This window comes from Protopterus annectens, chromosome 4.part0 (assembly GCF_019279795.1).
Source record: "Protopterus annectens isolate FY-2018-M chromosome 4.part0, PAN1.0, whole genome shotgun sequence".
In the NCBI taxonomy this organism is placed as follows: Eukaryota; Metazoa; Chordata; order Ceratodontiformes; family Protopteridae; genus Protopterus; species Protopterus annectens.
Window position 1 is genome coordinate 989,300,523 of NC_056733.1, and position 22,514 is coordinate 989,323,036.

Below are 22,514 nucleotides of genomic sequence, written 5' to 3' on the forward strand. Positions count from 1 at the left end.
GCACACACATACCTGATGTGTGCATTGAAATTATTGTTAAAATAATATGTCATACAATAATAAAAGCAAAACACACAACACATTGACAAACTGTGTGACAAACACACACATGGCATTTGTAGGATTCAAACCCATACCTAACTATGTTATAATACTTGAGAGGGACACATTAGCACAGCGCGCTATTTGCATTACCAAAGAGGAATGTACATCTTTTAGTGTGTTATCCCAGTCTTCAAAAAGGCCATTCCTTTCACAGAGAATTGCATACATACACACACCCCTGCCACCCCACACACACAGCGTTGGCAGGATTCAAACCTCTACCTAACTATGTTATGATATTTGAGAGAGATGCATTAGCGCAGCGCGCTATTCGCATTATTGGGTGACTTTTCTTCTCCTGCTGTATTTATAGGGTGCTGACATCATCAGTCTTTCCAAAGAGGAATGTACATCTTTTAGTGTGTTATCCCAGTCTTCAAAAAGGCCATTCCTTTCACAGAGAACTGCATACATACACACCACCCTGCCACCCCACAGAGATAAGCGTTTGCAGGATTCAAACCCCAACCTAACTATGTTATGATACTTGAGAAAGATGCATTAGCGCAGCACGCTATTCGCATTACTGAATGGCTTCCCTTCTCCTGCTGTATTTATAGGGTGCTGACATCATCAGTCTTTCCAAAGAGGAATGTACATCTTTTACTATCCTTCAGTATGGTGGATAACAATATCTGTGCATTAACAAACACCTAGTTCATGGTCACATATGCACACTGGCACTGCCAGGTTATGTTCTATACCATGCTTCGTGACCACAGGACTTGTAGCACACAACACAAGTAGGGGGTGTATCCATATACATCACAGATACACACACCTCTGGGTTGGTACCACTGCACTAAGCATGACAGGCCATACATATACAACTACCATTGTGCAAAACTGCCTTTTGGTTTGGTGTGTAGTTCAGACTACCCCCCCCCCCATACCCAGGAACCACACTCGGCTTTCCTGGGAACAGTGTAGGATATGAAGGTCTTCACACACACCATTATAGTGGTTGACTTCAGGTACACAAATATTGACTGGGGATACTACTCAGGCCCTCAACAACATTACCCTACAGCCACTACAATTTGTGAATCCATGTGCTATGGCACAACCAGTCACCACACTCACAAGGGGGAATACATATTTGACCTGATCATCGCCAACATGGGGACTCTATGTTCCACACCAGAGGTAGAACCCTCATTGTTAAGATCAGACCATAAACAACTTTCCCTGGACATCCATATCCCGCCCACACCCTCAGTCAAGGAAATCACTGTAAAGAATTTCTCAAAAGCAGACTTTGCACTTGTGAAGACTGGGGTGGAATACTTCAAAGGCCCCGTGCTGGAGGATAATACAGCCCAATCTGCAGAATCCTTTACAAATGCATTGTATGAGCACCTGCAGGTATGCATTGATTATGCTATCCCAAATAAAACCATGACTCCTCCAAAACAGGAGACCTGTCTGGTTGACCCCGGCCATATATAAGCTGTACAACAGAAGGAGGAAGCTACTACACAACAAAGCAATATCCCACAGAGGGAGGACATCTCTGAACAGTATTGGCAAGACACTTAAATCCCTCATATAATCATCACTTGCACGTTTTGACAGTGAAATTGACCAGACATTACAGATAATCACAAGGCCTTCTTTAGTTATGTCAGGAATATGTGTGGAAACAACCCAGATATGCTCTGAATTGTTGCATAACAGCATAAAATATGCCAAACCTACAGACATAGCCTACACCCTGGCAGACAGAGTCTGCACAAACGTCCCCCCCTTACCCCCCAAGGGTACAGATGCCCATTCCAAATGAATGTAATGTCCCTGACATCAAAGATGCACAGGTGAAAGGTGCCCTCTCCACAGCAAATAACACAGCATATGTATGGGACCGGACGGTGTCCCAGGCTGCGTCCTACATGAGCTCTGAGTAGAACTGAACACTCACATTACGCCACTGTTCCAACTTAGCCTTACTACAGGATATGTACCCTGAGAATGGCATACAGATACAGTGCTCCCACTCCACAAAGGTGGTGCCACAACGGACCACAGGAACTATCACCCCATAAGCCTGACTAGTGTTGTAGAAAAAGCTATGGAGCGTATTATCATGGAAATCATAATCAAAAACATTGTGAGCCTCCAGACGGTGGATCATACACAATTTGGCTTTGCTAAGGGCAGATCTTGCCTCTTACACATAGTTCATGTCTTTGAAATGATTACTGAAGCCATGGATGAGGGCAAGGTAGTTCACACAGTCTACCTGTACCTTGCAGAAGCCTGCAACACAATACCCCACTCAGGCATCATGCATATGCTTACCAGCTTAAATATCAACCCCTATATCACTAGATGTGTTGCTATCTGCCTCAGGGATGGAACCCACATGCTCAGAATTGCAGGTGCCATGTCCAATTCCTGACCAGTTACAACTGGTGTCTCACTGGTCTCAGTTGTGGGACCTGTCCTGTTCGGTATGTACTTCCTTGAGGTTCAGACTAACATTGGGGGATTATGTCTAACAAACGTCACAGATGACTGCTAACCAGGGTGCATAAGCAACACTGCAGCTGACACATGCTTCCTCCATAAGGGTCTCACAGAGATGGATGCTTGTTGCCAGAGCCATGGCCTCATGCTAAATGCTAAGACATGCATAGTCATCCCCTTTTGGGGAAAACAAGGTGCACACAAATCACCACATAAGTGGCAATCCATTACATACAGAAGATGTATTTACAGATTTGGGGACCAACATAGATCATAACCTCTCCTTTGCTAATCACATTGATAGAGTCATTGCAAAGACCTTTATATAGCCCTCCTTATCACATGGGAGTTTGCATGTAGATCATGGGAGGTCATTGTGGCCCTCTACTAGTCACTCATCAGGCCCATGTTTGACTACAATGCCCCTTTTGGGGTGTACCTTACCCAACACCTGCAGCAACTACAGTATCCACAACAGTACCTCCCCAAGAGGATCATGGGCTACACACAGATGTCCTATGCAGCTCAACTAAAGGATCTCCAGCTCTACTCAGTTGCTTAACACCTACTCAGAGGTAATCTATGCCTGATGTACACAGCCATGTCAAACCCAGAAGTAATGGACATGCTCCACCTCATAACATCCAAGACCCTTAGAGCTACACACTCCAGGGACTTAAACCTCAGCACAAAACTAGATAGGAAATGCTGCAGGGACAGATTCATTACCCAGAGGCTCCCCTCACTCTGGAATTGAATCCCAATTAAAGTTAGACATAGCCCCTTGCCAACCCTCTTCCAGCAAAATCCAGCCGCATGGATGGAACATTGCAAATTCACCCCTTGGATCTCCACTGTGTCCCTGCTTGACAGAGGCACAGCAAACTAGCCTTAAAGGGTGCCTTCTGTGACCTACTTTACAGAGGCAGAGTAGGCTACTCTACTGGGGAGGCAGACGCCAAATACACTCTGCCTAGGCTTATGAATTCCCTAGGGCAGACAGCCTAGTATCGACCTTTGCACCTATGTTTATGTTGGGGATGCACAATATTTGTTGCTGATACTGTTTGCATGTCTTTATTGCCATAGCTTTCCCAGTTTCTATGAAAAACTTGTGTATCTGCGTAACATGTTTGATCATGACAGGGTTCCAGTATATTAATATATTTGTCTGTTGTCATTTAACTGTGTGCACAGGGCAGATTGCTGGATCGTGGGAGGTTCCTTGCTTAACACATACAACTGCCAGATATGTGTGGCCGACTGCTATACTCAGACATGGCCTAAGTGTGTGAGCATGCCCAGTTCAGGCTTTCCATGGTTTGTTGCCTGACATATGTCTCATTTATCCAAGTGTGTGAGCATGCCCAGTGTGACCTTTCCATATGTTGTGATATGAAGTCTACTACATTTGTGGCTGTGTGTGAACATGACCAATATTGACATTTATACTGTTGTGTGTTGGACGTCATGTTGTGTTCTTACTGCCAGACTCCTTTGTGTCATAACTCAACAGGGATTGTGCTGTGCCTGCAGGGTTTCCATGGGATAGTTTGCAAAGACTTATCAACATTCTTTCATACTGGCTGAACACTGCAATGGTGTACTGGTTCAGTGCTTTCACTATGGTGAACAGTATCATGGGTTTGAGTCCCATCACTACTTTAAATGTTCATACTGACCAGACTGGTTAAGGGCCAGTTAGGCAACTATGAGCATGTTTCATTTTGTTCAGCTATGGCCTACTTAAACCAGGCTTGTCTAACATTGCTGTGTATTCACCAACTTGGGTGGACATTGCCAAACATTACTCCACATTGACCGCAGTTGTACTAGTTGGTGTGTGTGATTCTGTTCATAGGTTCATACTAGGCTATCTGCCCTAGGGCATTTATAATCCTAGCCAGAGTGTGTTTGGCTTTCAACACACATTTTAAGTGGAGTTTGCCATGACATTTTTCAAGGTTAGTATACTGTGCCTCTGTCTAACAGTGACATAGAAGTGATACCCAGGGTAAACCTACAATCTCCCATCCACTCATCAAGATTCCTCTTGTAGAGAGTCAATGAGGGACTCTGGCTAACCTGGAGTGGGAGTTTACTCAAGAGTGGAGGGAGCCTCTGGGTTATGAATCTGTCACTCCAGCATGTCCTATTTATTTCAGTCCTGAGGTTTAGGTCTGTTGAGTGCATAGCTTGATGGGATTCTGATTTTCCAAGGTGCAGCATGTCCACTGATTCCAGGTTGGACATGGCTTTATACATCAGGCACAGATCACCTCTGGGCAGGCGGTATGCCACTGAGTGAAGCTGCAGTTTCTTTAACCGGGCAGCAAATGGCATGTGTTTGAGCCCTTTGATCCTCCTAGTGAGGTACTTTTGTGGTCTTTCCAGCTGCTGCAGGTGTCTGATAAGGTACATCCCACAAGGGGCATTGTACTCAATTATGGGCCTGATGAGGGATGAGTAAAGAGGCATGATGACCTCCCCTGATCTAGATGTGAATACCTTCATGATTAGGTGGGCTTAATAAAATGTTTTTCTAAATACTTTGGCCACGTGGTTGTCAAATGAGAGATTTGTCTCAACTTGGGTCCCCAGGTCCCTTGTCACTTTTTCCATACTTAATGGGTTACCACCTATGTGGTAATTTGTGGGCACTTAGTTTTTGCCAAAGGGGATGACTATACACTTTTTTGCGTTTAGCTTGAGGACATGGCTCTGGCACCAGTTGCCTGTTTCTATGAGGCCCTTTTGTAGGATGCTTGTGTCAGCTGGAGGGTCGATTATGGCACCCAGTTTGCAGTCATCTGCAAACTTGTTCAGCCACAGTCCTTCTGTGTTGGCCTGTACCTCCGAGAAATATATACCAAACAAGTGAGGTCCCAGGACTGAGCCTTGTGGGATGCCACTTGTAGCTGGTTTGGGGTCTGACATGGCTCCAGCATTTCTGACCATGTGGGTTCTGTCCTTGAGCCAGTTTGCAACCCATCTAGTGACATAGGGGTTTATATTGAAGCTGGTGAGCTTATCTATAATGACCAAGTGGGGTATTGTATGGAAGGCTTTTGCGAGGTCCAGGTAGGGTGTGTGGACCACCTTCCCCTCGTCAATGGCCTTGGTGACTGTTTCAAATGACTCAACCAGATTTAAGAGGCAGGATCTTCCCTTAACAAAGCCAAACTGGGTAGGATCCAGTGTCTATAGGCCCCCAATATCTTTATTTCTGAGGTCCATGATGATCCTTTCCATAGCTTTGCAGACCAAGCTAATCAGGCTTCTAGGGCAATAGTTTGCAGTATCCATTGAGGCACCACCTTTGTGGAGAGGGACCACTGTTGCTGTACACTGCTCTTTGGGTACATATCCTGTGGTAAGGCTGAGATTGAACAGTGGTTTTATGTTTGTGTTCAATTCTTCTTGGGGTTCATGTTGGACACAGCCCAGGACACTGTCTGGTCCCATTGATGCTGTGTGTTTTGCTTTGGAGAGGCTGGCTGTTACCTGAGCATCTGAGATGTCAGGGGGCCAGCACTCTGCTGGGACAGATATTTGCCCTTTTGGTGGGGAGGGTGGGAGTTTGCACTGAACCTGTCAGCTCGGATGTTGGCAATGTCTGTGGGTTTGGTGTATTGTTTGTCATTTTGGACTAATTCTGAGCATATCTGGGAATTCCCACCCAGGTTCCTTACCATAACTAAAGAAAACCTTGTGATTATCCTTAGTGTCCTGTACAGTTTTTATCTCAAAGATGGCCTTAGACAATTTTATGTGTGGCCATAGTTTTTCAATAATACTGATCAGAGATGCCTTCCCTTTTTGGGATTTTGCTCTATCATATAGTAGCTTCCTCCTTGTATTGTATGTTTTTTTATGACGGGGTCCACCAGACAGGATGCCTGCCTTTGGAGGATTGGATCTTGGTTTTATTTGGGATTGCATGATCCATGCATTCCTGAAGGTGTTCATAGAATGCATTTATAAAGGGTTCTGAGGTCTGGGCCGTATTTTCTACAGGCACAGGGGCTGTGAAGGGTTCCACCTCGGTTTTGAGGAGTGTGAAATTTGCTTTAGTGAAAATTTTTCACTGTGGTTTTCTGGCCATGGGCTGGGGTTGGGATGTGAATATCCAGTGAGATTACTCTATGGTCTGATCTTACCAGTGAGGGATACACTTTTGGTCTTGGGCATAGAGTCCCCATGTTGGTGATGATCAGGTCCAGTATGTTTTCCCCTCTTGTGGGAGTGGTAGCAAGTTGTTCCATAGCATTTGAGTTTATACATTCTAGGAACCTTTGGGCTAGGGTGTTGCAACTAGGGTAATGCTCCCAGTCTATGTTTGGGTAGTTGAAGTTGCCCAATATAATGGTGTTTGGGGAGACCTTCATATTTTCATGTGTTCTTCAGTCAGACAAGTGTGGTTCCTGGGTTTAGGAGGGTGGTCTGTAGCAGGCTATAAACTGGAAGGCAGTTTTAGCCACTGTTAGTTGCACATGGATAGTCTCTGATGCTTCATGCTGAGCCACCAACCTGGGGTGTGGGTATCTTTGACAAATATTGATACTCACCCTCCTTTTGTAGTTTGTTCCATGTTTTGCGGCTGTAAAGCATGGTATGAGGTGTAACCTGTTAGTGCTAGGGTGCTCTTGGGAGCCTTGTACCAGACTTCTGTTACTGCACAGATATCAACATTCTCCATGCTGAGGAGAGTTTGGAGTGTGTGCATCTTGCAGTTTAGACTTCTGGCATTGAGTAGCATTACTTCTAGTTTCTTATCCCTTGTGATACCTATGGAGGTGGGTTTGTCTTTTGAGCCTTACCTAAAAAAGGCACTATGGGGGTGGCAAGAGCCTTTGGCAATATCCAAAAGGCCACAGGTGACAGGTGAAAGCCATCCCTAGCAAAGCATCATGTCTTGTCGAGCATATCATCCCAGGCTGACAGGCATTGGATCCCCTTTCAATGACACCAATACTTAAGCCAATTGTTGTAATTGATCATCTTGTCTTCATATTGTGGCATCATGTTTGGTGAGGGTAGGATGATACTCAAGGGCATCAGGTTTGCATATACTACATGGTGGTAAATGCTGTTTAGCACTACTTTACATTGCTTAACACATGGCAATCATGCCTCAGGTGGTGCTGCAGGGCTGCCTATGTCGGATGCACATACTACACTCCCTGCACATGTTTGAAAGCAGGTTGTGTCAACTTAGGCATCCCTTTCACTATATGTGGGAGTCAGAGAGAGGTATCATTTCCAGGGTTCCTACTGAGCCAGTGTATGTGCTATGCGTTGCCTCTTTGCCAAGGCCAAGGCATACTGGGCACGCCTCCTTCTGCCTACTGGGGCAGGCTCAGGTTGTTCCTCCTCTGAGTCACGCTCTGCCTGTGATGGCCTTGGCAATGGTGGGGGGGCTGTTTGGCCAGGGCCTATGCTGGTCCTGCTGCAGCTGTTTTTGCAGAATCATATTATGTAGCATAGCACATACCATGACAATTTGGGTACATGTAGTTGGTGAGTATTGCAGGCTCCACCAGATGTGTCCAGGCACCGGAACAGTGACTTGGGCAACCCAAACACATGCTCAATTACATTTTGTGTTTGTGCATGTGCCTCATTATGGCATTCCTGTTCAGGTGTGTGTGCGTTTCTGATGGGTGTCATCAGCCACGGCTCCAGTGCATAGCCAGCATCCCCCACTAAGTGACCATGTGGGATGTCCCCATTGGCAAATGTCTGGTACAGCTGCGTCAGATGCCAGATATGGGAATCATGGTAGCTTCCAGGGCAGCCAGCACACACATTCATTATTATGCCCTGGGCATCACGCATGACCTGGCAGTTGATGGAGGGGAAGCCCTTGTGGTTAATGTAGGCCCTACCCCGCTCACTGGCTGGTGCTTTGATGCGTATATGCGTGCAGTCTATTGCACCCACTACCTCAGGGTATTCTGCTATTTGCTGGAAGAGACACATATTGCTGGCCAATACCTCATGGGAATTGGGGAAATATACATGATCACCGACATGTGCTGACATGGCATCCAGGAACTGGTGCAGTACCCTGGATGCTGATGCCTGTGATATCCCCATCATATCACCAGTTGGTCCCTGGAAGGTACCTATTGCTAGTATTCTTAGGCCAACACATAACTTGGTTTCCACTGGGATGGGTTCCTCTCTGTTGGTTCTGTGTGTGAGGTGTGGCCTGCACAGCTCAACAATTTGCTGCAGGAGGTCTCTGTCCACTCTATAGCGCTCCACTATCTCCAGCTCATGTAACCCCTGGTAGGTGACCCTGGGTCTGTACACTCTTCTCCGTCTCCTCACTGTGGATTATCCGGCAGCATTTGCATTGTCACCACCCTCAGCATGTTGCATATGTCGCCTTATGACAGCAATGGCAGCCCCTAGCATTTTTTTTCTGAGTGAAGCTTTATCAGTTTTCACTTCTAGTAGCTTACTCCAGTGTTGCAGTGTCTCTTGAGAGAAACAAACTGCACTGTTGTTTGCAGAGTTTTAAGTGCTGGGCTGGGCTAGTGTTCTGCCTGTGTAATTGCCTGATTCTGATTGTTTTCACCTGCTAGCTCTACTAGTATTCCCTGGTAGCTTCCTACTATTTCTTGTGCTTCCTTTTTCCTTTCTGTTTCCTCAGGGGGGAGCGACGCGCATACAAGCACAAACACGTTCACAGCAGCTCACACGCACGCACACATGCTTAGATGGACTAAAACTTGCTTATTCAGGTTAAAACGCGCGTACACCAGTGCAAACATGCTCACAGGTCTTTACACAACCTTAGACATGCTTACTCTGGCTTAAACGCGCGCACTAACACTTTCATGCGCACACTCTGTCTTACTCGGGTTTACAGGTGCGCACACACATGCATAACCGCTCAGCAAGAAACTTTGGTGTTATCCACAGTATACACCTTCCATTTCTTGGCTTTCCCTGGCCTACCTGTTGACACACCTCATTCCATGATGTCTAACTGACAGCTGACACATGCCACGCTGCTCCTATGAGCTTCACTACTTTCATACATACGCCCCTTGTGATGTCACCTATCTCCTACTCTGTTCCTCCCCATATCCTACTCCTACACTCCACTGACTGTGCTCATTTGCTATGTAAAAGTGTGATTCACTATCCTAACACTCATTTACATAGGATTGCCTACTAATGCTTGGTTACATGTCTTATACTGGGCTTCTCCCCTTAGCAACCCCTACTCAGTGGCCATGTTGTCTTCAGCCTGCTATTCCCTTACATTGTAATTTGGCAATTTTCATAGATTCCATGTTTGTGGCTTTTATATTCTTATTTTATGATTTTTTTTAAGCACACCCCATTTGCGCGGCGCTGTGCTACGCTTAAACATCGGAAATCGTCGGGGAAAAAAAGATATTTTTATTTTAATTTTGCATCTGGGAACATTTCCAGTGGCCATATATTTGGCCATTGGCATGCTTCCTCAACCATATGCAACCTTTATTTGGAGCTGACAAGGCTCCATTGTGCTATTTGCAGAACGGTACTCAGTTGTCAACTGAGTACATTTCTGCAGCTAACACGGCTCCTACTCTGACAGGTTTGTGCTTCCTGGATTGCAAATTTACCTCATTTGCATGCCTTTCGGCTGCAAGTGAGGTAATTTGCATATCCCAGCCCTGTCCGTGTAGGAGTCATTTTAGGAGCTCTCTTACACGCCCCTACAAGCTGTTCCTGGATCGCTCGTCAGACATGATGGCGGCATGGAGTCTTACTCTACTCGTACACTCCGTGCAAGCCATCGTGAATCCGGCAGGCATTGTTTAAGGAGGTATAATATCTGACATTAGGCTGCTTGTCTCTGTTTTATCACAGCTCTTGCTTTACATAAGTGACTGATTTATTTTAGTTTTATTGTCAGATGAACAGTAATATTGCAGGCATTGTAGTGCAGCATCACAGGATTTCTAAATAATTGGGTTAGCTTTGCAAAGAGCCACCAGCATCTATCCCCATGCTCAATTCCATCTCTGCACCCCAGTATGGCATTATACTAGGGGCTTTGAGGGGACAGAATACTCCCTGCACTACTGAATGTTACACCAGTGCATGACCTGTGTAGTGTACCTGCTTGGTCAGGAGTGGGTAAAGAGAATCACTTACATTTGTCCCTGATGAGCCTCATTACCTCCTCCTGGCATACTTTAGTAATGATATGAAGCAGAAAACAACAGCAAAGAATGCAGCAGGAATCAGAAACACATAAAACTTTTAATAAAACACCAGCTAAGCACTTTCACGTCTACTAAGGATGCTTCATCGCACCTTAGTAGATATGACAGTACTTACCTGGTCTTTTGTTTCAAGTTGTAAGTGTTTCTGAGATGTGCTGCATTCTCCTTTGTTGGTTGTTGCTTCATAGTACTGTATTTTTACAAGAGGGTTTGCTTTTCCTACTGGTGGTGATTTTATTTCTGAAGATAATTTAACAATGGCTGAGCCTATTATATAACCAGTGAAAATACCCAAAGCCAACCGCTCCTATATCTCCACCTTATGTGAGTACTGTTAGTGCAGTACTTAAGCCTGCCTGCAGTACCAGCTCTGACATACAGGTGGAGCTGTTGAACTCAGACACCAGCTGAACCATACAGCCACCTGAATGTCGGCTGTAACAATGCATGACGGAAAAGTACAAATTCTGTTCTGCATGCACTGGAAGGTCCAGTACTACAAGGACAGCATGCTGCAGTACCACATTGACAAAGCACAGTTTAAACTTGTAAAAATAGAAAGCTTGGAGCCATTCCCTTTGTACAAAGGGCATGTCTCCAGTGCTACACTACTGTGTATGCTCACTGTCCTCATCTGGCTCCCCACCACTCCTTTTGTGTCTGGAACAAGTCCCACCTGTATGTCACACCTGGTACTGCAGGTATTAGAGATATCATCCATATAATGCAAGCAGCATTAGATCCGTCACACAAGTCCGAATGGATAGATGATAAAATCAGCAAGCAAAGTCAAGTAGTATTGCTGGAACTGAATTCATCCTCAAGTCTTGGTGAGTACCTTCACAAGGTGGACCCTGTTTTTACAAAATCTCACTAAGACAACAGTGTTATATGGACTGCATTTTATATAGCATATATCATAGAGAGAAACAGGTTAAAAAAAATAAAAAAGTCAGCTGGTCCCAGGATAAAAAAGTGCCCAGTCCTGGTAGGTGCACTAGTAGCAGGACTGGAAAATATGATAGTGCAGAATCCTCAAGACATGGAAACATTCCCACAATGGGGTTAGGCCAGGCTCAGAAGGAAAATGGCCACCCTGTTGTACAAGGAAATCATAGTCCTCAAAACCACAGAAGCTGACAGGTCTAAAAAGAGTCATAATAATGATAGCGTGAACTATTGAGGGTAAGAAAGAAATGATGTATTGTTACTATTATACAAGAAGCCCAGAGTTTCCAGACAGAAGATACACAAAAAGAGTAAGAGAGAAATTGGAGGAATGAAAAATACTTGGATAAGAAAAACTGTCAAAACTTCTAATGCAAATTGGGATTTCTTAATAAAACAGATGCATAAAAAGCATTATATAGACCAAGAAACCTTGGGCTGTTAGAAAAAGAAGCAGTTGAGAAGGTGTGAAAATATAAAGAACAAAATCAAGAGATTTTTGAAAGGTATAAAAAAGAAACATAGACATGGGAAGAAAGAGAGATCGGATATGATGCAATATTTATGCAACAGAGAAAGACAAATTAATCAATACAAAAAGCAACTCCAAAGATACTTGATAAATACAGGCAAAGGCACCCAGATATAGAGAATTTCACAATACAAAAATATGATCACAAAGGAGAAACTTAGAACAGAAGATTAGTAAAGCTGAAGTTAAAATAAATAGAAGCTGAAGTTATGGAGAACCTACAAAGTGAAGGGTTTAGTGTAGGTCTAACACAGGTTATACCACAGCATGATGGAACAACGAGTCCCCCAAGTAAAGAGAAACAGGAGGAGCGGGTGGGAGAAGAAATATGGACATGGGAAAGAAAAAGAGATTTAATATGGATCAATATTTATACAAAGGAAACAGCAAAACTAACCAGTACAAAAAGGCAGAACCAAAGGTATGAAGAGAAATACACGCAAAGGCACCTGGATATGGAAAATTTTACAAAACAAAAACTAAGAAACGAAATGGGGAAAGTAGAAAAGAGGGTTAGTAATGGAGAAGTTAAATAGGAACTGAAGTTATGGATTACCTGCAAAGTGAAGTATTTAATGTAGAAAATCTAACTCTGGTAGCATCACAGCATGGTAGAACAACGAGTCTCCAAATTAAGGGGACAGTAGCAGAGCAGGGAGCGTCTGATCAGGTGCCATATGAAGATACTTTGGAGCCTTCGGTAGGAAACCAGAACAAAAGTTCAGATGGAGTTACACAGGAAGGGAAGGAACAGGAAACTGTGGTAACTCTGACAGCCAGAGAACCATCATCATCAGCCCCCTTTTTCCCATTTTTCTACATGGGGTTGGGGTATCGTGTTAACTGTTGCCAACTATCTTGATTCAGTGCCACACTCCTGCCTTCTTCAACACTAATGCCTGACTGTTGCAGATCTTCTTTCACACAATCCATCCACCTCTTTGATGGACATCTTCGCTTCCTCTTACCTTCTTCCTGTCTGTCCCAAATCTTCCTCACTAGATTGTCTTCTGCTTTTCTGCACATGTTCAAACTGACAGCCAGAGAAATTTAAACAGGATTAAGAAAAGCTCCTACCTGGGAAACCCCAGGCCCAGATGCATTACCCAACTTCTGGTTAAAAGTATTAACATCTTTACATGAAGGTTTAGTCCTGAGTGAAACTATTTATATACACACCCTTGAACAGATGTCAACCTGCTTAGCAAAAGAAAAAATGATATTCCTCCTTAAGAGTGAACCTGCAAGATATACTAAAAACTATAGACCAATAACTTGCCTCCCGATGATGCATAAACTATACACTGGAATTGATGTCAACAGATTTTATAGTCATTTAGAAGAAAACTCAATCATGGCAATAGAACAAAAGGGTAACAAAAGAAAGTTATATGAAACAAGGGATCATTTGTTGTTAAATAAAGTCATAATGGAAAATTGTTATAAAGGGAAAAACCTAAGTATGGCATGGATAGACTACAAAAAAGCATTTGACAGCATCCCAAATTCATGGATAAAAGAGTGCTTGCATCTGTAAATGATACACTCTACATTGACTGATTACATTACAGTTACCATGAAACAGTGGCAGACTACTTTGCAATTAAGCCGTGATAAAGGACAAATTGTCATCCCAGGGATAAAAATTCATAGAGGGATATTCCAAGGTGACTCTTTGTCACCACTAGTCTTTTGTCCTGGCCTTAACTCATGAAACTGTCTACTTAACAAATTAAGTCATGGATACAATCTGGCTCCCGGAAAACAACAAAGTGTAAATACTTCTCAGTTCTTTTTCTGGATGATTTAAAACCATATAGACCATCATATGTGGAAATGAAAGCACAACTGCAAGGGATCAAAACTTTCTCAGTTGATATAAAAATGGCATAGTGGGGCAGTGGTTTGTGTTGTCACCTCACAGCAGGAGGTTCTCCAGTTCAATTCTTGACTGGGGTGCCTTCTGTGCAGAGGCTGCATGTCCTCCCTGTGTTTGTGTAGATTTCCTCTGGGTGCTCTGGTTTCCTCCCATGTCACAAAGACATGTGTCTGGAGTATTTCTCCCTGGGCCTCTGCTGAAAATTGGCTTGCTCCAAGTCAGACTTTCCTGGTAAATAAATAAAAGAATGTCATTTTGTTATAAATGTGCAAATACAACCTTTAAAGCAGGAAAGCTGCAGCACCAAGAATGTGACATAAAGGAACTTGAGCAGAAGGGAGTGTATAAATATTTGGGAATTGATGAAGAATCAACAATAAAACATGAACAAATGTCATCCATTGAACAACCCACTCCACCCCACACCTACACCAATATATTCATACTCATAACCTTACAAACTTTAACCACACAACTTTCTCCAATTCCCTCAAACTAACAAACTGGGACAATCTAAAAACTCAAACTCTTCCACTAGATAATGCCGTAGACATCTTCAACACAACCTTCTTAGATACCCTGAACTCCCAAGCCCCACCAAGAACAAAACGAATAAAACCCAACTCCCCCCATGACTAACTAAAGATACAAAAACACTTATGCAAAAAAGAGATGACCTGGAAACTTTATCATCACAACACGCACCCTGATACCCTTCTTAAATATAAGCAACTCCGCAACCTAGCCAAAAAACACATTATAAAAGAAAAAAAAAATCTTACTATACTAAAGTCCAGTCTAATCATTCCAAAAATCCTAAACAATTCTGTAACTCCATCAACTCACTTCTGAACCCAGGTACCAAAAACAATCCTTGCCCCGACACTAGTAAAACTGACCCAGAAATAGCCACCCTATTCAACTCCTTCTTTACCAACTCTATAGAAGAACTCACCAAAACCTTCCCTAATCACGTCTCCTCCCCTCACCTCAAACCCACTTCCCTTACCTCTAGCCAACCTTCCATCCCTAACACTCCACCCATATTTCATCTCAAAGCCATCTCCACCTCTTACATAAAAAGACTTCTCTCTAAACGTTAGCCATGCTCCAACACCCCTGACAATATCCCCTCACTCTTTCTAAAACATGAAGCAGATGGTATCACCATCCCCATTAGCATTCTCATTAATAGATCCATGCAGGAATCTTATGTCCCCAAACTGTGGCATGCAGCCTTTATCCTACCCCTGCACAAAGGAGGCAAAAATAATAACATCTCAAACTTCTGACCAATAGCCATTCTCTCCCCAAGCTCAAAAATTCTTGAAAAATGCATCCATCTCCAGCTCATGCCTTTCCTTACCAGTAATCAACTCCTCACCCCTACACAACATGGTTTCCATCCTGGACATAGTACAATAACTGCTCTTCTCTCTTTCCTAGACATAGTAAACCACACCCGTGACTCTGGAGAACTTGTATCCACAGTCCTTCTAGATCTCTCCAAGGCGTTTGACACTGTCTCCCATACCCACCTCTGAACCACCTTTCTAACCTTAATCTCTCTCAAAATACCCTAACCTGGTTCAACAGCTACCTCTCTGACAGATCTTAGGCCAAGAAATGGCAAACTGGAACCTCAACCTTCCTACCTACCCCAACCAGGGTACTCCAGGGATCCATACTTGGTCCAATGCTCTTTAATGTATGTATTAATGATTTCCATGCTGCCATTCCTAACACTAAGATAGTGCAATATGCAGACGACTCAACTTTTGTCTGCTCTGCTTTTAACTTCCAAGAGCTCCAAACAAAAACTCAAATTGCCTTCTCAACTACTGAGAACTGGATGCTTCAAAACCACCTATCTCTCTAAATGCCAACAAATACAAAATTCTACTTTTCTCTCCCTCAAAAACCATCCCTCTTGACAAACACTCTTTCAATATTATCAGCCTTGCCAACTCCACCATAGAAGTTGTTCCTTTTGCAAAACTTCTTGGGGTTACTATTGATGAACACCTAAAATTTGATACACATATTCAGCTAATATTAAGAAAACACATCAGAAACTCATTATGCTACACAGAAACTCTCACTTTCTCTCTCCTTCTACAAGACAAACACTCACCACTACCTACTTCCTACCGTCACTATTATACGGTGCTCCCCTACTAACCAACCTATCTTCTACCATCTCTTCCCAACTGGAAATCTGTTATAACAAAATCTCAAAATTCACAACTAAATCTAAATACTCCTCCCACCACCGTACATCTCTCCACCTGCTAGAACTTCCCAACCACCTTGACTACCTCCAACTCACTACAGCCCACACATTTATTTTTAAACCAACTAAATGCCCAGCACTATCAAACATCTTACCACCATACACCCCTCACAGAACCCTAAGATCTGCCCACCAAAATCTAATTACTGTACACAAAACAAACCGTCCCACTGGTCAGCTTCTCCTATCCTATTCCTTAGAAAAAAGTGGAACTCTCTCCCTCCTTCTCTAAGAATTTCTGAAAACTTTGAACATTTTAAAACCCAGCTCCATTCCTACCTTTCCCATAAATGGAAATGTAATTGCACTCTACCTACCTAACCTGCTAATGCCTCCTCTACATGTAACTCTACTGGATTCTGTTGTCCTAAACAGCTGCCTCTCTCTGAACATAACGTAATATAACATCAGTATCTTGAATGTATATATTGTAAATAGTATTCTATCTGTCTTCTCTCTCCCCATCTGGGAAATATTCTCACTACTGCCTACATATAAATGCTGATGCTATTTAACAAAGAACATCAATGCTTCCATGTATGCACACCACTTTTTCACTTGTACAACTGCCTCTCTCTGAATACATTAATATCATGAATGCATACATAGCAAATAATGTACTTTGCACCTTTATTTCTCCCCTATTCTGCTGGAAAATTGTATTTACTGCAATCTTTCAAATGTTAGTTTTTATAACTTTGTACAGATGATTTACAAATTGTTAGTTTTTATAACCTTGTACACATGATCTACTGCCTCTGTACAACTCAAACTCTGTACAAATTGTTCTCTAATCTTGTATGTAAGTATGTAATGAATGTTCTTCTATTTTGCAATTGTACTTTAATAAGTCTCACTATATAATATTACTTTTGTTTACTTGTATGTAATATGGAGCTTTTCTCCCCTGGCCTCCACTGAAAACGGGCTCCTTAAGCCCAGTGGACCTCCCCGGTTATCAAACTGGAAATAAACAAATAAATAAATAAAACTTAGTAAGGAATACTTTAGAAGACTAACATTAATACTGAAAACCATCCTGACATCTAGGAACACAGCTCAGGCTATAAGCCAATCTGGTCTTCCTGTTCTAACCTACAGTTTTGGGGTGATTGGCCCCAAAAGGTACTGGAACAGTTTGACAGGAAAATAAGAAAAATGCTGCATGCTTATTAAATGATTTATAAAAATCAGTGTATACCAAGATTATATATTCCCTGTTCTGAAGGAGGTATGGGCCTCCTTAAAATTGATTACATCTATATATTTGCAGTCATAAGACTGCATATATATCTGCTGACTTCACAAGATCCAAACATAGTGAAAGTTTGAAAACATGAGGAGAATAAGTCTAAGATGACTTCCCTGCTTAGTTTAGTGGAAGCATATCGGTGTCAAGCAGAAATGGAAATCAAAGCAGAAGTAGATAAAAATCAGGCAGCAACTGAATGTGCCAAAAAACAAAAGAAAGAATATAAGGTGAAGGATCAGATGAGAAGGCAAGAAATGTGGAAAATGCATAAATATAGTTGCAAGTACAGAAAACTCCTGGAATAATCTCATGTCAATCAGGATCTAATGCAGGAATGGTTAAGGAGAGGTGAATTTAAAGCAAACGATAATCATTTAATATTGGTGGCCTAGGATAGTGGACTACACAGATGTTGGTTTAAAAAGTCCATTGAACATATTCAGAGAAAGAGACAAATGCAGGTTTTGTAAAACATAATTAGAAACAGTCGCATATCTTATTGCTGGGTGTGATACACTAACAGCAGAAGGCCTGTATGCTGAAAGGCATAATAATGTGGCAAGTCTGTTGCACTGGGATTGTGCAAACATTATAATATTGAAGTAGCAGTGATGTTTTCAGACACAGAATACATGCTTTGTGCAACTATTAAAGGAAAGTCTGAAAACAAAACACTTTCTGTTCTAAAATCATAAGACATTTGCCATTTTTCATGTTTTTCACAGGCACAATGGCCCAAACAGGGGCAGCCCTGCATAAAGTGACACCATAGCACCTTTGACTTCAATGGGCTACACCACTGCTTAGAGTGTTTACACTGGTGCTTAACTCGAATGTAAAACCTCTAAGTGTTAAGGTAGAGTGAATTCAATTCCTCTTTCTGAACTGACCATAATGTCCTGGAAATCCTTATTAGTCTATGCAGTTTGAGGCCTCCTGGAGCACGTTACAGAATCGGGAGAGTATAAATACTTGGGGAATACCAGAGCTCATACTACTGAACTGGGAGCAATGTAAACACTTAAGGTAAGACTAGCACACATGTTACAGAATCATGAGTTGTGTAAGCACTTGAGGCAAACAAAGGAATTTTATAAAATCTGGGGTAACACAGAAGCACGTTACAGAACTGGGAGTAGTATAAGCATTTTGGGTAGCACCAGAAAACATCTTACAGAACCAGGATTAGTGTATTCCCTTGGGTAACACTAGAGCATATATTACATAATTGGGATAATTGTAAGTACTTGGGGTAATACTGTACTTTGAGCTAAAAAAAGCATATGTTTCAGAACTGAGAGTGGTGCAGCTTATTGAAGAGTTGTGTAAGCACTTGGGGTAACAGCAGAACACATGTAGAAGATTCAGGGGTAGTATATGCACTTGGGGTATGGCACTAGAGGACATGTTACAGAACTGGGAGTAGTGTAATCAGTTTTGGTAACACCAGACAATATGTTACAGAAACAGGAGTAGTGTAAGCATTTGAGGTAGTGCCAGACTGCATGTTACGGAATCAGGAATACAGTAAGCCTTGAGCTGACATCAGAGCACATGTTACAGAGGGGGCAATACAAGCACTTTGGGAAACATTAAAACACGTTATAAAAGCAGCAGTAGTCTAAGCCTTGGAGTAACATGCTATCTGAAGTGTAAGTTCTTTTGGAATCTAGTGCTATGAAAATTAGGGAAAGCAAGCATTTCAGGGCATCCAAACATATGATTGTCTTCACTGTGTCACTTTCTTACTTTCTTGTAGTTATAGAAATAAGAGATAAAAAATAAACTGAAATAAAACAAAAATAATAAACTCAAAAGTGAATGAAATGTATGTGAGTTTTTCTTCTTAACTCTGTTGGGAAATCAGGAACATAAATTGCATGTTTTCAGGAGCAAATAAGTTTATCAGAATATCTGGACTTCACAGAAAATGAAGGTATCTGATATGTGAAAACATTACAATACAGCTGCTTCATTGTCAAACAAGCAGAACTTTACTGTTATCTAAATCTGACAAATGGCTTCATAATCCCTTACAAAGAGTAATATTGCTGCAATCCTGCTTTTCACTGAGACATTTCATAAAACAGTTTCATAAAGTAATGCAACAAATACCAGGGACACAACTTTAACATCCCAAAAGTTTTCCGAAGCATGGAGTTAGCAGGTACTGGCAAAACATATGCAGACTTGGCCTGTTGTGAGTTAGTGGCAGTTGTTGCATGTTGTATTTGTTGGCCCAAATTAAGTTAGTTTTCCCCCTTCCCCACTCAAGATAGACAAAATCTAGAAGATTGTTTCATTATATACTTACTCGTTCTTTCCACACAGCATGCACTCACTGCCGTAGGTTATCCCATCTGTGCCACAAACAGGAGCATAAATTGCTAGGCATACTGTTGTGTAGTTTTCACACTCAGGCTAGAGAAATAACAGAACATGAGTAATTAGACATCAACTAAACAATATCATATAAAAATATATTTCCTGTGCGGAAACAGTCATTTTGAAAACTGGGAGATTAAAATTCTTTATTTTTGAAAAAATGAAACTTAAAACTGAATGCTTTATTATACTAAGCTTTTGTTTATTAGAAGTATCTTAACATACCAGTAGTTCCTGAGAAGTTAAACTGCAGGAACTTTTGTTTAGGAAGAGTTACACATGTTTAGTAACAACAATAGAGTCACTGAACAGTTAATCTTTCTGCAGACCACCCTTATGATGAGACAGTAGAAACATGGAAGTGAAGCATAGTAGCAAGCAAGCAGATTTTGAGAAGCTCCAATCCGCACTCTGCACCCTGCCTATTAGATCCATAAACCAGGAACTATGAAGTGGGTTTGCTAAAGACATTAATATTTGACCTGAAACCTTGCAGCCTTCACTTATTAATGTCATGTGTAGTCATATACTTCCCTTCACCTATATATATAAAAAAGTCAAACATTATGTAATGTCACTAATGAAACATTAGTTCAGAAGGTTATGACAGCTAGCTTTCACTAGATCCATACTACAGATGTAGGTTTGATTCCTTTCATGTCCTCTTACAGTAATGTGTGATTTAAACAAGTGTTTAAACCAGAACAAACCACCCGAGTCAACCTTAATAAAAGTTTCTCGTGGTTAGATAAGCCTACTTGGTTATAAAAGGCCATAATAAATCTTATACCGAAGTGTATTGCGATTCTTTGCTTTTGATCAGTCCTTGGAGTAGATAACCAATATTTCCTAATTTCCATGTTTCCCTTCCACATAGTTTGGATTTCTTAGGAGTGTATACCAGGGTCTGTATTTTCCCTGCTTTGGATATTTGTAAGGAAGGTTATTACAGAAAATTATATGTGCTCATTGTGATGTTTGTGGGAGAAATATACCTTCTATGAACTTCTTTTAGTCTGCTGTGAAGTTTTGCCTGATGTTTAGAGTCTTAAAGGTTTGTGGGCTTCCTTATTTGACAGTGTTTGCTGACTGTTTTGAATCCATTTGCAAAAATTCTGGACAAACACAAAAACAGTAAGTAGATGGACAAGGGGTTAAAATCAGGAACAGATTTTAAATATTATGTATATAAACTTAGTTGCTAAAATAACAGTTTTTTTTATTAGACCCTTCAGGGGTCTATGTGATACAGAGTAGAGAGATAAGGCTTTTAATTTATTAGAGTAGCTGACAATCCGCTGTAACATTAAATTCCACTGTAGGGTACACAAATGTATTAGAAGTAATAATACATTTTCAAAAGTTACACCTGACACACTGCCATGTACCAGTAACCTCTAATGTGTTGTCACTATCATATTCAGTCTTATAAAGCTGTCATTTCAACGATTATTTATTCTAATATCTAAGACGAGGCTTAGCCCCTACCAATTTCTTAATATGCTCATCTGTCGTATGGTAAATTGATGTACTTCAGATACCGTTTACCTTGCCAGCTGTAATATATGTACAGATTAATTGTTCATTCTTTAAATGGATTGGGAGCATATACATAAAATACGTATTGGTGATGTTATAAATGCACTTTTCAGGTATGTCACTATGACTGACAATACACATACTTTTGTTTCATAGTGATTGAAGTTGGTAAGTGAGATATATGCTTGGGTGACTTTAAAAACTCTACACAGAGAAGAGAATTACATTGGATCATTAAATTTCAAGCAGACAAGTCACCAGGTTTGAATGACAGAGTTCCTTTGAAATCAGTTCTGAAATTTAGAGATTTGATTTCCTAAAGTAGATGTGATTTTTGCATTTGATCAGTAGCTTTTGACAAGATATGTTTTATGACTGGCTGTATTTTAGACACATTACTATTTAAATGGTTAGATATTGCTGTATTATTTGTGGTCTGAAGAAGCACCTGCTATGGTGAGGAAGCGCTTACCTATTTTATTATTTTTACTAAAGTCAGTTAATTTTTATCTGCTGTGTTTCTGCATTTGTCATTTTTTCTTCATATTTTTGTTTTTGACAACACAGTTAATAAATTGTGGGGGATATTGATTTGTTTTACTGTTTCATTTCTGACTTTCACTAACTCTTTGTATAGAGTCTGCAAGGGTTTTCTCTGGATAAATGGGATTTCTTCCAGAAACATGTTGTTTGATTAGTGCATTAAACAGTCAGTGTATATTGTATTTACTCTTGCATTTGTGGCTTAAAAAACGGAGTGCATGAAGGACCAGTTTACTTACCTGGTGAACAAACTAACTAAGCTATACAGTAGAACTGACGGTGTACAGGTAACAAGGGGGTGTCTGGATTTACAGGTACCATCTGTCATGTGTATTAAA

At 41.5% G+C, this 22,514-nt stretch overlaps 1 protein-coding gene across 1 annotated transcript in view; it reads right to left on the bottom strand.

Moving 5' to 3' along the window:
* LOC122799710 (serine protease inhibitor Kazal-type 1-like) overlaps positions 1 to 22,514 on the bottom strand; it is a 554,923-nt gene that overhangs the window by 486,141 nt on the left and 46,268 nt on the right. Inside the window, exon 3 of the mRNA XM_044068946.1 lies at positions 20,024 to 20,130. Coding sequence (XP_043924881.1) covers positions 20,024 to 20,130 — 107 coding nt within the window. The remainder of the gene's footprint in view (positions 1 to 20,023; positions 20,131 to 22,514) is intronic.